Source organism: Lagenorhynchus albirostris, chromosome 1 (assembly GCF_949774975.1).
Source record: "Lagenorhynchus albirostris chromosome 1, mLagAlb1.1, whole genome shotgun sequence".
Classification (NCBI taxonomy): Eukaryota; Metazoa; Chordata; class Mammalia; order Artiodactyla; family Delphinidae; genus Lagenorhynchus; species Lagenorhynchus albirostris.
In genome coordinates, this window is record NC_083095.1 from 163,438,784 (window position 1) to 163,453,191 (window position 14,408).

At 39.7% G+C, this 14,408-nt stretch overlaps 1 protein-coding gene across 3 annotated transcripts in view; it reads left to right on the forward strand.

Moving 5' to 3' along the window:
• IQGAP1 (IQ motif containing GTPase activating protein 1) overlaps positions 1 to 14,408 on the forward strand; it is a 118,170-nt gene that overhangs the window by 46,794 nt on the left and 56,968 nt on the right. For all 3 annotated transcript variants that reach the window (XM_060158072.1, XM_060158062.1, XM_060158083.1), the window contains exons 6-14: positions 2,108 to 2,175; positions 3,248 to 3,361; positions 3,920 to 4,098; positions 5,005 to 5,089; positions 9,414 to 9,577; positions 10,404 to 10,479; positions 11,297 to 11,460; positions 11,679 to 11,839; positions 13,392 to 13,516. In XM_060158072.1, the coding sequence (XP_060014055.1) occupies positions 2,108 to 2,175; positions 3,248 to 3,361; positions 3,920 to 4,098; positions 5,005 to 5,089; positions 9,414 to 9,577; positions 10,404 to 10,479; positions 11,297 to 11,460; positions 11,679 to 11,839; positions 13,392 to 13,516 (1,136 nt within the window). The remainder of the gene's footprint in view (positions 1 to 2,107; positions 2,176 to 3,247; positions 3,362 to 3,919; positions 4,099 to 5,004; positions 5,090 to 9,413; positions 9,578 to 10,403; positions 10,480 to 11,296; positions 11,461 to 11,678; positions 11,840 to 13,391; positions 13,517 to 14,408) is intronic.

Sequence of the window (14,408 nt, forward strand, 5' to 3'; positions counted from 1 at the left end):
TTAGATAGGAAAAGAAAAAGAAATCTGAGCTCAATTACAGGCTGACTATTATAGGTACCTAACAGCTTATTTGTAAGCAGACATAGGAGACTAGGAACAAAGATTGAAAGTGGTGTTTATTGTTAGGAGTTTTAAGTTTTAGCTGTGAGGTTAAATACTTTGGATGCTGGATAAGAGGATCCAAGTGGCCATTATGATTCCATTTAAAACTCCAGCATATCCTTAAAATATTCCTAATAATTAAAATGAGATAAAAGAAAGATGATGCCCATCTGTTTTCTGCTTACCACTCCTCTACTTTTTATAGCAGCTAGTGATATCATTGTAACACCTTTAATTTACTGTTGAAAGATATTAAAAGCTAACTCACTGTTCTTGGGGCTGTGAAAGTGACATGCCCAAGCTTTTGTTAAAGTGTGGCAGCCACTTTCTTGTTTCAAAGTAGGAATAAAAGAGGAAGAAATTTCTGGAGAAAAATATTTCTACTAATTTAGAATGCAGATGGAACATTGTGTGGGGAAAGTATATAAGGTAAAATGTGTATAGAAAGTTGTTAGCTGTTTGGCTTTGGAAACTTTATTGAATAGATGTAAAATCTTTGCAGAGAGGAACTTCATGTATTTCCATCTTGAGCATTTTATTCTAAAGAAAAGCCCTTAATCATATACGTATGATTTATATTTGCACTTATCTGAGAAAGTGATTAGTTATTGTGGATGTATATATTCTAATGTATTTTTAGAACACTTGATTTTTTTTTTTTTTAGATTATGCATTGGGGTTTATTATATGCAGTTTGGGTTCTGATCAGTTCTGTGAATGCAATATGCGTGATACATATTTGTATTTGGATAATATTGAGGTTTATAGGTTATCTGCAAAAACTGTAGACTGCTCTATTGAGTTTCTGTGATTTATTTCTTAGACATTTTTTTATTTCCTCCCTTATTGATAGGCTGTCAGTGTCTTGCTCACGTTAATCCCTGTGGAGTGCCCTTCTGATTTCTTCTTCTTTTTCTTTTTTTAAAAAATAAATAAATAAATAATTTATTTATTTATTTATGGCTGCGTTGGGTCTTCGTTGCTGCGCTCGGGCTTTCTCTAATTGCATCGAGCCAGGGCTACTCTTCATTGCAGTGCGCAGGCTTCTCATTGCGGTGGCTTCTCTTGTTACGGAGCACGGGCTCTAGGCGTGTGGGTTTCAGTAGTTGTGGCACGTGGGCTCAGTAGTTGTGCCTCGCGGGCTCTAGAGCGCAGGCTCAGTAGTTGTGGCGCAAAGGCTTAGTTGCTTCATGGCATGTGGGATCTTCCCGGACCAGGGATCAAACCCGTGTCCCCTGCATTGGCAGGCAGATTCTTAACCACCGCGCCACCAGGGAAGTCACCCTTCTGATCTCTTCTAATTTATTGATTCTGACCTGCTAGAGCCTTAGAATCCAGTTAATCTAACTCATGTTACAGACTTCCATCCATCTGTGAAATATTGATTAATATTTATTAATATATGCCAGGCTCTGGGTAGGCATTGGTAAATAAGACTTTCATTGTCCCTGCCTTCATGGAGCTTAGAGTGTAGGATATTTTTATTTAAAGAGTAAAGATTTATAATATATACTTTATTTAAAACTCTTAAAGTACCTGAATTAAACTTTTCCATCGGTAATATGAATTCAGCTTAAGTAAGATTTGCTGTCTGAATCATTTTTATGAGACTTTTCTAAAATGTCCTGTTACTTAAAACTTACTGATCACAGGAAGGTAAACAGTGAAGAGACTTCACTTATATTTATTATGTTAACATTTATATTAACATCTAATCACACATTGGATTTGTGCTGGAGCTGGGACTTAAACTTGCATCTGCTGATTCCCAGTCCAGTGCTTTTTGCATTACATTATGTGACTTTTTAAGGACCTCCTTGTTATGTAAAACTAAAAAAAGGCTCTGAGGTAAAGTATTGTAACTGCAAAGTGGAATATGGTAGAGTACTGGGAGTCTCTGTGTTCAGAGTGTTTCTGTCCTTTATGCTGATTTTCCCCTTTGAACTTAGAGCAACAGGGAGGTTCAGCTGCGAGGCCTGACTCTTTTGCATATTATATCTTCTAGTTTGTACCTGTTCAAACTAGGCCTGGCTCCTCAGATTCAAGACCTATATGGAAAGGTTGACTTCACAGGTAAGAAGTTACAAACTTGGCAGGAAGTGCTTGATTTATGTGGAAATAACCTGGAGAGTCAACAGTGCAAATCTTAAAGACGTACGGCTTTAAAAACACTGTGCCAACAGAGATTAAAAAAAAGCATGAGTAACCTGCTTCTCCTCTTCTTCCACTAAACTTGGAATTTCAAGCTCTGTTCTCTCAGTTATGACATGGGTATGATTGATAATTCTCAGTTTTCTTATATGTAAGTTAGAAAGAATATTAACATATAGTATGTAAAAAATAATATAATACTAACATGTAACATTAAAGGTTCATGTACAGTGAAAAATCTTTATAACAGTCTTGCCCCTTCCCTTCCAGTGAGCACCAGTTGTAGGCAAGGGAAGGGGAGCGAGATGATACAAAGATGACAATTTACTAATTTTAGAACTTTAGCTTATTTGGGTGGGTGTTTGCTATAGTCAGATGCTTGAAGAGATGGGGGCTTGGGGAGCAAAAGAACAATGGTAATATTGGTTAGGGGTAAGATAGAGTCAAATCTTTTGTAGGCCGGGGAGTTTTAAAAATTGTAAATAAAACTTTTATCTGTGATATTTTTCCTTCCAGAGAAGTTGTTCCCCAGACTTGGGGCAAGGGCCAAACCTTACATGTTGTTTTCTTTATCATTTGGCTTTCTGCCTTAGAAACGAAATTGTGTAATAGTAGCTAGTGATTTGGATTGTAAAGACAGATAACTGGCTTGTGATTCACTTCTTGTTCGAGCTGCCTTTAAAGCTGCTCCATTCGTAAGTTCATTATAGGGAATGCCATAAGTAGCAGTTTGGGAGAACTATTTTCAATAGAGCCAGTCTCATGTTATAGTTATTTCTGATGCTCTTGATAATACTGTGTCTATTGAGTGCATGTTATGTACCGGGTATCATGTTAAGTGCTTTCCATATATTATCTTATTTAAATCCTTCTAACAACCCTAAGAGGTAGATGTCATTTTATCCAATACATTTTGTAGTTGAGGAATCTGTTTCCTTCTCTGTTATGGAAAGGTGTTTAACTTGCTTGTTTGGGTCTTAATTTTTCCCTGTAGAAGAAGAAATCAACAACATGAAGATTGAACTGGAGAAGTATGGGATCCAGATGCCTGCCTTTAGCAAGATCGGGGGCATTCTGGCTAATGAACTGTCAGTGGATGAAGCCGCATGTAAGAAGAGAGAAATTTTGTGGGTTCAAATGGGATTGTTGCTACTACTTTTAATGATTAATACTATAATGATGGTCTTAGACATTAGGAATTTTGCTAGCAAGTTTAGGTCAGTAGATATAAACACTACTATACAGTTATCTATGCTATTGTTATTTGGAAATAAGTGAGTGATTTTGATTAAAATAAAAGCACTAGAAAGTGAATTCTACATTTCAGTGCCTTTTGGAGTTTCTTATTTTCTGATGGTGTTTACGTGATGATTAAGGTGAACATTTCCATAACAAATGCTCAGAGGCTCCTTTCAGAGTCTCTTATGAATATTTCCCTGTTAAGATTTCAGATTCAGCATTTCAGACATGGATCACAGGCCGAGCTGTGGGTTTGTGCATCAGAGGAAAAAGACTGGGCTTGAAGATCTGGGGGTCCTCTAACCCCTCCCTCTATGAAAAGGAGCCTCTTTCTGTGATAGGGGGTTGCAGTGTTTGAATGTGTAATGTATATCCTTTACTTTGTATAACCTTAGTGTTCTATGTTTTGAATTTTTTTTTTTTTTAGTACATGCTGCCGTTATTGCCATTAATGAAGCTATTGACCATAGAATTTCAGCTGACACGTTTGCAGCTTTGAAAAATCCCAATGCCATGCTTGTGAACCTTGAAGAGCCCCTGGCTTCCACTTACCAGGATGTACTTTACCAGGCCAAGCAGGACAAAATGACAAATGCTAAAAACAGGGTAAAAATGGAACATTTGATCTTTCTAACTGATTTATATTCTTTCACTGTTTGATATGACTCCATTTTAAAAATCAGTTTTATCGAGGTATTAATTTACATATAGTAAAATTCAACCATTTAAAGTGTACAGTTTGATGGGTTTTGACAAATGTATATGGATGTGTAACCACCCCAAAAGTTCCCACGTCTCCCCTTTGCAGTCAGTCTGTACCTCCTCGTACTCCCCACCCCTGACCCCAGCAACTACCAGTCTGTTTTCGATCACTTTAGTTTATTTTTTTAGAATTCTATATAAGTGAAATGGAGTTACCCAGTATGTAGTCTTTTGGTATTAGATTCTATTTTGACTTCTGTTTCCTTCTTGAGTTTTGTGCAAACCAGTGACAGGCTCTGCGATCTAATCCCTGGATGTACCTGTTCTGCTCAGATCTGAGGCAAGGATGCAGACTCACAAGTGAGCAGGGCAGGGTTCACCAGTGCTTCCTTCTCTTGCCTGACTCTGGAAGAACCCCTGGGCTTGTTATTTACAAGTGGATCTGCTTTTTTTTTTTTGTGGCCTCTCCTGTTGTGGAGCACAGGCTCCGGACGCACAGGCTCAGCGGCCATGGCTCACGGGCCCAGCCGCTCCATGGCATGTGGGATCTTCCCGGACCGGGGCACAAACCTGTGTCCCCTGCATCGGCAGGCGGACTCTCAACCACTGAACCACGAGGGAAGCCCAGATCTGCTTTTTATGTGTTTAGTTACAGTTGGGTAGCATTCTGCTCTTTTCTTTATTAAGGATTTTAAGCCACACCCTTACTTGCTGTTGGTTCTGTAATGGTGGGGGAGGAGCACAAATATATTTCTGTGGTCTTCTTAGAGACCTGAGCTAATTTAGTTACACTTTCTTATTCATCTTCAGACAGAAAGCTCTGAGAGAGAGAGGGACGTTTATGAGGAGCTGCTCACTCAAGCTGAAATTCAAGGCAATATAAATAAAGTCAACAGTAAGTATGTCCCCACATCAGGCACCTAAAAGAATGTTACAGAATAATGTGGCAGCTGTTGATCTCTTCTTGGACCTATGGCATGGTTTAAGTTTGTTTATTTCAGACATTCATGGGTTTGCTTAGGAACTGTTACTCATTTACTTAAGTCTTTTGTGTTCATACGTCTTCTCTTTGGGCTACCATTGTCCTCAGACAGGCCCCCACTCCTCCATCTATTCATCTACTGTAACTTACAAACTGGATTTTTTGGCTACGGTTTCACTCTTTCACCCTGTGTTAGACACCTAAATCTGAATAGGGATTTCATTTTCCTGTTTTTATTTATTTATTTATTCTTAAATTTAAAAGAACAATTTATTTTTGGCTGCGTTGGGTCTTCGTTGCTGCACATGAGCTTTCTATAGTTGCAGTGAGAGGGGCTACTCTTCATTGCGGTGCACGGGCTTCTCATTGTGGTGGCTTCTCTTATTGCAGAGCACGGGCTCTAGGCGCATGGGCTTCAGTAGTTGCAGCACACGGGCTTAGTAGTTGCGGCATGCGGGCCCTAGAGTACACGGGCTTCAGTAGTTGTGGCGTGCGGGCTCACTAGTTGTGGCTCGCGGGCTCAGTAGTTGTGGTGCACGGGCTTAGTTGCTCTGCAGCATGTGGGATCTTCCCGGACCAGGGATCAAACCCGTGTCCCCTGCATTAGCAGGCGGATTCTTTATCACTGCACCACCAAGGAAGTCCCTATTTTCCTATATAGTTTTGTTTTTCTTTTAAAGAGTAATACAAGTTATCCAGAAATAAACAACAAACAAAAAATTAGACCCCATCACCTAGGATAACCACTCTTGATATTTTTAACATATCCTTCAAAACATATATTTAAACAAAAATGAGATTGTACTGTTCATATTGATTTTGTGTATGTTGCACACTTTTGAAAAACTAATTTCTTGAAAGTGTCATTTTCATTTTGTTACTCTTCTTCAAAAGAACCTGCATTAGTTCCTTATTACTTGCCAGACAAAAGGCAGATCCCTAGCCTGGTGGAGTTCTTTATGTAGTATTTTATGCATATAACTCTATAGAAACTCATGTGCCTAATTGTCTCCCATATTCATTGTTTATTTCATGACTCATGAAAAATGGCAATGGAGTTGTTCAGAACTGGGATTTGATCTCTTGCCCTCGTAGTAATAGCTGTGGGAATTGGGTATGTGTGGCATAGAATCATTATACGAATGATGAGATAATGTATGTCAATTGCCTGGTATTTAGTAAGCAGTCAGTAAACAATATTATTATCACTTTTGTTAATCATGTAATCTCGCCATTGTAATGCCCTCACGCCTCATCTCTTACTTAATCCAAATTATACCCATCATTCAAGATTCAGCTCAGTTCTCACCTCAGTGCCCATCCTAGCTCACAATACACTTGCCTTTCACATGTCCTACTGCATTTATATGCTAAACCACACAATTTTGTTCTTAATTATGTATTGTCTTAATTGCTTGCTTTTTGTTTCTGACACATTTATAAACTTAAAGTAGAGTTTACTTCTGAGTTCTGCTTTTCAAATCCTCATAATTCCTAGAATAATAGGGTTAGACTCACCAAAAGAACTAAAAAACCTTGCTTGATTCAACCAGACTTGATCTTATCTTGATCAAGATAATAATAATAGTAAAAGTAATCAGTGTCCTCTTCGTTCCTTTGGAGATCCCAGTTTCTCACTTGAACTAATACTCTGAATAACTGGAGTGAATTTATAAGATTTTACCAACTCCATGTGATAGGGAGTTCTAAATCCTGACCAGGAGTCTTTGTATTCTGTTCCATTCTGGCTCATTTAGGATAATAGCTTTCTGAACAGAGTGATAGTTCCATTCACGTATGGGTGATTTGTTGTGCTGTATCTGTATGAATACTACTTAAGTCAGCAAGTATAAACCAGAATGCCCTTGTAGTTAGTTCTTTGTGTGAGAAGAAAGTCCAGCACATTTCCTGCTGCATACACCGCGTAAAATACTCTTTTATTTACTAAGGGATTTTTTCTCTACCATGTTGTCTGGGATTTTTTAGCCTTATAGCCCTACCTGGCTAATTGTATTAGAGTCCGTTATAAACTTATAAGGAGAGAAACATATGTATATATTTTTAAAGTGTTTCATGCATATTGTTCTCATGTGGTCAGAGGAGCAAAATAGTAAAAATTCCCTCAAATAGCTTTCAGTATAGTGAGGAAGGTAAATAGTCAAATGAATAATTTCAGGGCAACTTGGTTAGAACAATACAGTGAGTAATTTCAGTGCAACCAAAGGTGTGTGAAGTACAGTCATAGAATAAAGAAAAGAATGATGACTTTTCCTCGAGGTTTGTATCTGAACCTTCACTGGGGTTCTTAGGGTAGTTAAGAAGGTGAGGATAAGGCAGAATTCCCCATAGGGGGACAAGCTTTTCCTAATAGTAGAGAAAGTCTGAGACAAGGGAAAGTTGTATGGTAGGAAGATAGAGGGACTTTAGGTCCTGGGAATCATCTTAATGTAATAACAGATAAGATTCTTTCCCTAGGGCTTGAGAAGCCATTCACGCTGCCCCAGAAGAAAGCTGCAGGCCAGATAGTTAAAAATGAGAAGAAGTTTTTATTTTTTGTTAAGTAGGATAAGGAAAATTAGAGTTAGGTAATTAAAGCATAGTGGGAGAAAGTGTTTAAATAATGTTGTAAACTTTATAGTATTAGTAAATGTTCATTTAAATATTTACATATTTAAGTAGTAAGTTTACATTTCTAGTAAAAGCATAATTGACCAGATGCCTTTGCAGATGGATAGTCTGAGATTCTGCATTGCATACGTAGAGGAAACCTGCTTGTTACCTATATTGCTTTTGTTTTCTGTCCCCCACTACTACAAAAACTTCCTGAAGATGGAGATAACCTGTCTGCTTTGTTCATGGCTGTGTTTGCAGCAGGTGCCTTGGTCTGTGTTGTTGAAAAATGCTTGTTTAGTTGGCTAATGGCCACATAGACCTGCAGCCATGATTCAAGGAGCTGCTCACCTCCTTCGTGTGGTGATCAGTGAGCTGAATTGCAGGGGAATGTTGGGAAGAAGGAGACAGTCTCTTAGGAATCTAACCTTTTCATCCTTTCACCTCTTGGTGTTATTTTTTAGTTCTAGTTTGAGACTTTGTTTTCTCTTGCACTGTTTTGTTTCTTTATAACAACTTACATTAATTTTCTTTTTGTTTCTTTACTAATGAAAACAGTTAAAATTGATAAATACTGCTATGCCCCAAATATTTTAATTTTTAGTATTTTATTATTGACTTTTTTTTGCTACTTTGGTGGTAAAATCATATGGTCATTCCTGGGTGGGACATGGGAGGGCGAACTCTATATTCTCTTCTAAAATAGGAAAGCTGAAAATAATACAATAATTATGATTTTCCAGTGGCTGTCATTTCTGAAATCAGAAAGTACGATATGTTGACTTTCAACTTAATAATACCTTATTTATTTTACAATATAAAAGTACTTTCATGTATATGATTTTATTTAATCTTATGAGGAGGGTATCTTTGTTATCATTTTCAGATGAAGGAAAGTCTGCATTTTTACTGTTGGATAATAAAGCCCTTGTGTGACGTCAGGTTCTGTGACTAGAAGTAGAGAATATTGAGGTGGTGTAGAGAGCCCCTTCCACTCCACGCAGTCAGACCAGCCTTGATGTCTAAGCACTGCTTTGGGCAGGGTACATTCACCAGAGTACACCAGGATAATGAAGGGATTCAGAATGATGCTGTATAAGAAATGGTTGGAGGAACTAAGGTTCTTTAGTCAGGAGTAGACAGTCACAGGGAAGGGGGTTGGATGTATTCAAGTATCAACTCTAGGGTGGGAGCTTTAACAATTTTTATAAACAGAATTGTCCAGAGATGTAGTAAATTGCTGTGTGGGATACCTTCTCCTGTATAGTAGTTTAGTCTGGATAATGACTTGGCATTTTAGAGGGAATTTAGGCATGTGTTATTGGTGCCTCTTATATTGCTGCCCATATTGGTGCCAAGCTCTCTGCATCTAGAAGCTTTTAAGTAGGCCTGGGGTGTGGTCCAGGAATCTGTTAAATCTGAACAACCTGGGAACCCCTGGATGTGATGACTTTAAGGTTCTCTTCCAACCCCAAAGTCTAATGCTTCTGTGATACTCCAGAATAAAAGCTATCTAATTATATTTCCCTGATCTGGAACTGGGATTGGTTTTCAGGAAGGAAAAAATATTCTAGGCTATAATGTTAACATAGTTTTTTCTTAAGCGTTTGCCTTTTTTCCTCCTCAGTGTTTGCTGCGTTAGCGAATATAGACCTGGCTTTGAAGCAGGGATCTGCACTGGCCTTGTTCAAGATTCTGCAGTCACCAGCGCTGGGCCTTCGAGGACTGCAGCAGCAGAATAGTGACTGGTACCTCAAGCAGCTCCTCAGTGATAGACAGCAGAAGAGAGAGGTAAAAGTACCCTGAGTTGCACCTGCAAGAGTTTATATACATCCTTTTGAATCCCATGCTGTTGTGTCAAGGTATATATGGGGCTTTTTTTCCCCCCTAATATAACTTTTTCTCCTGCAAATGAATTAGGCTGTTTAATATACTCAGGTAAAGTACACATTGTCTTCAGCTCTCTTTTGCTTTTAGAGTTGTAAATCGTCTTTTAAAATAAACATTGCCCATCCCGGCAAGTGAATCTGACCACCCCTTCACTTGAAGTCCCTTAAATCCCCAACTAAAAGCCATTGGGGAGAACCTGAAATTTTTTATTCTTACTTCAGGAATTTCCACTTTTAAAAAACCATACCTGATGAGTTTCCTCTGGCCAACACTGGGAAAGTACTTAATGTGCAGTAAGAGTAGACTGTGTGGGACTTTATGGTTTTCTTTTTTGAGAACAAATATGAGGGGATTTCTTTTTTTTTTTTTCTTTTTCTAAATAAGGACAAGTATACATTTTACAAATCCTCAGCATTGGCCAGAGAAAGCAGCATTAATGTGCTAATGATTCTACAAACATTTTATCTCAGAACATTTTGATGCTCTTTACAAAATATATTTTTTTAATGTGCTTATATCAGGAGAGTCACTCTACCCGAGATTTGACAAGGGCATTCGACTCTCGCTCAGGCTGCCGCTTTGGCTGTGTGTAGCCTGAAGCTGTCTCTTATGCCTGTGGCTCTCTGTCCCTAGTGACTGCTGTTGAGATATGAGAACTACAAGGCCCGGAGGCCTAGGCAGGAGTCATCTTTACCTAAGTGTTCTTTGCTTTTCTCATGGTGGTCAGGCTGAGGCCCTGCAGAAGGAGGAGCTACAGTCTGGAGTGGATGCCGCAAACACTGCTGCCCAGCAGTATCAGAGAAGTAAGAGTCCTCTCAGCTGCGTGTCCACTGAGATCCTGAGTAGGGGAGGAAAGTGGCTTTGTGTCGTTGAGGGACCTGAGGTTAGATTCTGTCATTCCTCACCCCACCCCAAGGCTACTAGCTGCAGTCAACTACCAGGTACCTTTGGTGGCAGAAGGGTTCCTCCAGTTTTAAAAGTAGAACCGGAGTCAGCGTAGGCTCACTTTGGCTAGGAAGCTCATGCTTACGTGGTTGGTTAGGGAAGCATCTGGAGGAGACAGGACTAGGGATTGATTGGCAAGATTTGTATGTTGAGAGACAGGAGAGAAGGGTGTTCCTAATATGGGGCAACAGGGGAAGAGGAAGTGTGAGCAGAGGGACGGAAGGTGAAAGATGTATTATGGAACAGTGGGTAGAATAAAATTTTTATAGATGTTTTAGGCTGAGTTGTGTAAGATAAAGGCTTGGAAAGATTGTGGAAAGCTTTGAATGGCAGCTTAATAAGCTAGTTCTTTGCCAGGCTCCCCTCTGTAGGGGAAGGATGTCTTAGGTAGAGCGTAGTGGTGGCAGGCAGGATGATTTGGAGTGGAAAGAAAAAAGGGGTGAGGAGAAGAGGAGGCTGCTTTTTAGAGACAGATTTATTGAGATGTAGTTCACATACCATGCAGTTCACCCTCACACAAAGGAGGCTGTTTTCTAAAGATGAAAGTTCTACTTCAAACGTCATGGCTAATAGCTTATCCACAGAATATAACTTTCTTCTGTGAAAATTGGCATCTGCTTCCCCTCGGGCCTCTCAAAGCCAACTGCCTTTGTGACCTCCTTGTTTTCTACCCAGGACTGACAGCAGTGGCAGCGATCAATGCTGCAATCCAGAAGGGTGTTGCTGAGAAGACTGTTATGGAGCTAATGAATCCCGAAGCCCAGCTGCCCCAGGTGTTTCCATTTGCTGCCGATCTTTATCAGAAGGAACTGGCTACCCTGCAGCAACAGAGTCCTCAGGTGAGTTAACTGAACCTGTGCTGTTTGTGAGCAAAACAGAGTGGACGTGAATTTAAAATTTAATACCCACTTCTTGGTGTAGTTAGGTAGAGGGGTTTTTTTTTGTTTGTTTTGTTTTACTGGAAACTTAGACTCGTTATGGTTTTATTAAACTTCTGACCTCCCTTGGTATTCCAGAATGTCTTTCCTTATTCTTTCCCCCCTCGCTTTCTGTACAGCATAGCCTCACCCATCCTGAGCTCTCTGTTGCAGTGGAGATGTTGTCATCGGTGGCCCTAATCAACAGGGCGCTGGAATCCGGAGACATGAATACAGTGTGGAAACAGTTGAGCAGTTCAGTTACAGGCCTTACCAATATTGAAGAAGAAAACTGCCAGAGGTGGGTGCCCAGAGTGCTGGGTTGAATCCATTAGGTAGCTGTCACCTCTGTCTTTCGTGTGCCAACACTCTTATTTTCTTTGCAGGCATTGTGACTTCAGTGTGATTGTCTTTTGTTTTTTCTATTTTGATACATTTTATTCTTTACTATGCTGAAGGTTTTGTAGTAAATTACAGATATAACATTCCACTCCTAAATTTGTAAGTATGCTTATTTAAAACAATGAGGATATTATATAGCCAAAATAACACTCTTGTACCCTGACAAATCAACAGTACTTCTTTAATACTTTCTAAACCTAGTCCATTTTCGTACTTCTTGTTCCAAAACTGTTTGTTTTTTCAGCTGGTTTGTTCAAACCAGGATCCAATCCAGGACCACATGTTAACATCTGATTATTGTGTCCCTTTGGTATCTTTTAATCTAGCATTGTCCCTTTCTTTATGACACTGACTTATTAAAGAGATGGGGCCAGTTGTCCTATAAAATGTCCCATCTTCAGTTCTGGTTGCTTCCTAATATTTGGTTTATTCCTGTAAATTAGGTCTAAAGACTTGTCAAGATTCAATTAAATATTTTTGGAGACGTGTGTTTCATATTTTCTCATATCAAGAGGCATATAAAATCTGCTTGTCCCCACCATTAGAGATACTAAGGGACATTAATCCCTCCAATTGCATATTTATTTTTCTCCCTTATCACCAGAACATAATTTTTTTTTTTAACGTAACTTTTTTTTTTTTTTTGGCTGCCTCGGGTCTTCGTTGCTGCTCATGGGCTTTTCTCTAGTTGTGGCGAGCAGGGGCTACTCTTCGTTGCGGTGCACAGGCTTCTCTTTGAGGTGGCTTCTCTTGTTGTGGAGCATGGGCTCTAGGCCTGCGGGCTTCAGTAGCTGTGGCTCACAGGCTCTGGAGCCCTGGCTCAGTAGTTGTGGCACACAAGCTTAGTTGCTCCGCGGCATGTGGGATCTTCCCGGACCAGGGCTCGAACCCATGACTCCTGCATTGGCAGGCATATTCTCAACCACTGCACCACCAGGGAATCCCCAGAATATAATCTTTTTTTGTACCTTTTGCAGCATCAAAATGTCCAGTTCCCCATTAACCATTCATCTAATATTTTTAACCCCAATTGATAATCCTTGCCTAAATCCATATACTTTCAGTAAGAGTTGCTGAATGGTGATTTGTTGATCTGTCATTCCTTCTGTGTTTGTTAGCTGGTGTATGGCCTTGTTTCTTTGTCTTTAGAGGGATTGCTTGAGCTGCTGCCACTGACTCCAGAGTTGGTCTTACTTGGAATTTAGAACATGTAATATAAATAGGCCGTTAAGAATAAGTGATATCCTTGCATTTTTACACTTTGCTCAAGGTAACTCCTCGGTCCCAAAGCTGACCTCTAGAATACATCAAGCTGTTGGGGTTCCTTAGCTATCTCTGTTCCTTGGATCCTTTGCCCCCATGTCTTCTCATTCCTGTCAACCAAAATAATCCTGAAGGTCCCTTTTCTTATGTTGCACTTCATTGTCTCTTTTGTTGGGGGAATGGAGCAGGTATCTCGATGAGCTGATGAAACTGAAAGCTCAAGCAGATGCAGAGAATAATGAATTTATTACGTGGAATGACATCCAAGCTTGTGTGGACCATGTGAATCTTGTGGTGCAGGAGGAACATGAGAGTGAGTAATCTACTTCCCGTCCCCCCAGATAATGTCACAGTTACAGATAATGTGATTCCATGAGCTGGTTCTAAACACTACTCCCGGGAGGATTTTTGGAAATTGGAAAAAAAAAAAAAATCTATCTCAAAAAGCTACAGTTGTATATTGTTTTCGAAACACCAGGCAACTGCTATGATTAGATAAGTATGTAATAAGAACTAAAATTTTCAGGAGGCGAATTGAACATGATCTGTTATTTTTAAATGCTATTATAAGAAGTGGTTCTGACACTGACTACCTGGAGTTAGGTCATATTGCACAGATTGAGGGCACAGTCCTCCCCAAGACTCCTCTCACTTTAGACACCAGCCTTAATCTCTGGAGTTCCCAGGTCACCACACTTCTGAAAAACTGGCTATATATTCAGGGGTTCCCTCTATCCCCTCAGGTTCAATAATTGGCTAGAATGACTCACAGAACTCAGGAAAGCACTATACTTACGGTTATAGTTTTATTGTAAAGAATACAAATCAGGATGAGTCAAAAGAAGAGAACAGGAGGGCAATGTCTGGTAGGGTCCCAAATTCAAAGCTTCTGTATCCTCAGGGTGTGTTGCCCTCCTAGCCCATTGATGAGTATCACAACCAGGGAAGCTCACCTGAGCTTTGGATATCCAGAGTTTTTAGTGGGGCTTCGTTCCATACAAATAATGCATTGAATTATGGCCAGCTATTGGCCAAGTAATTGAATTCAATTTCCAGTCTGCTTCTCCTCCCTGGAATAGCTGGGCTGATATTCTGAGATCACATGGCTCAAAGCCCCAGTCTTCTAATCACATGGTTGGTCTTTCCAGCGTGACCAGCCCCTATCCCAAAAGTTTCTAGGGACCCACCAGCAGTCACCTGGTTGG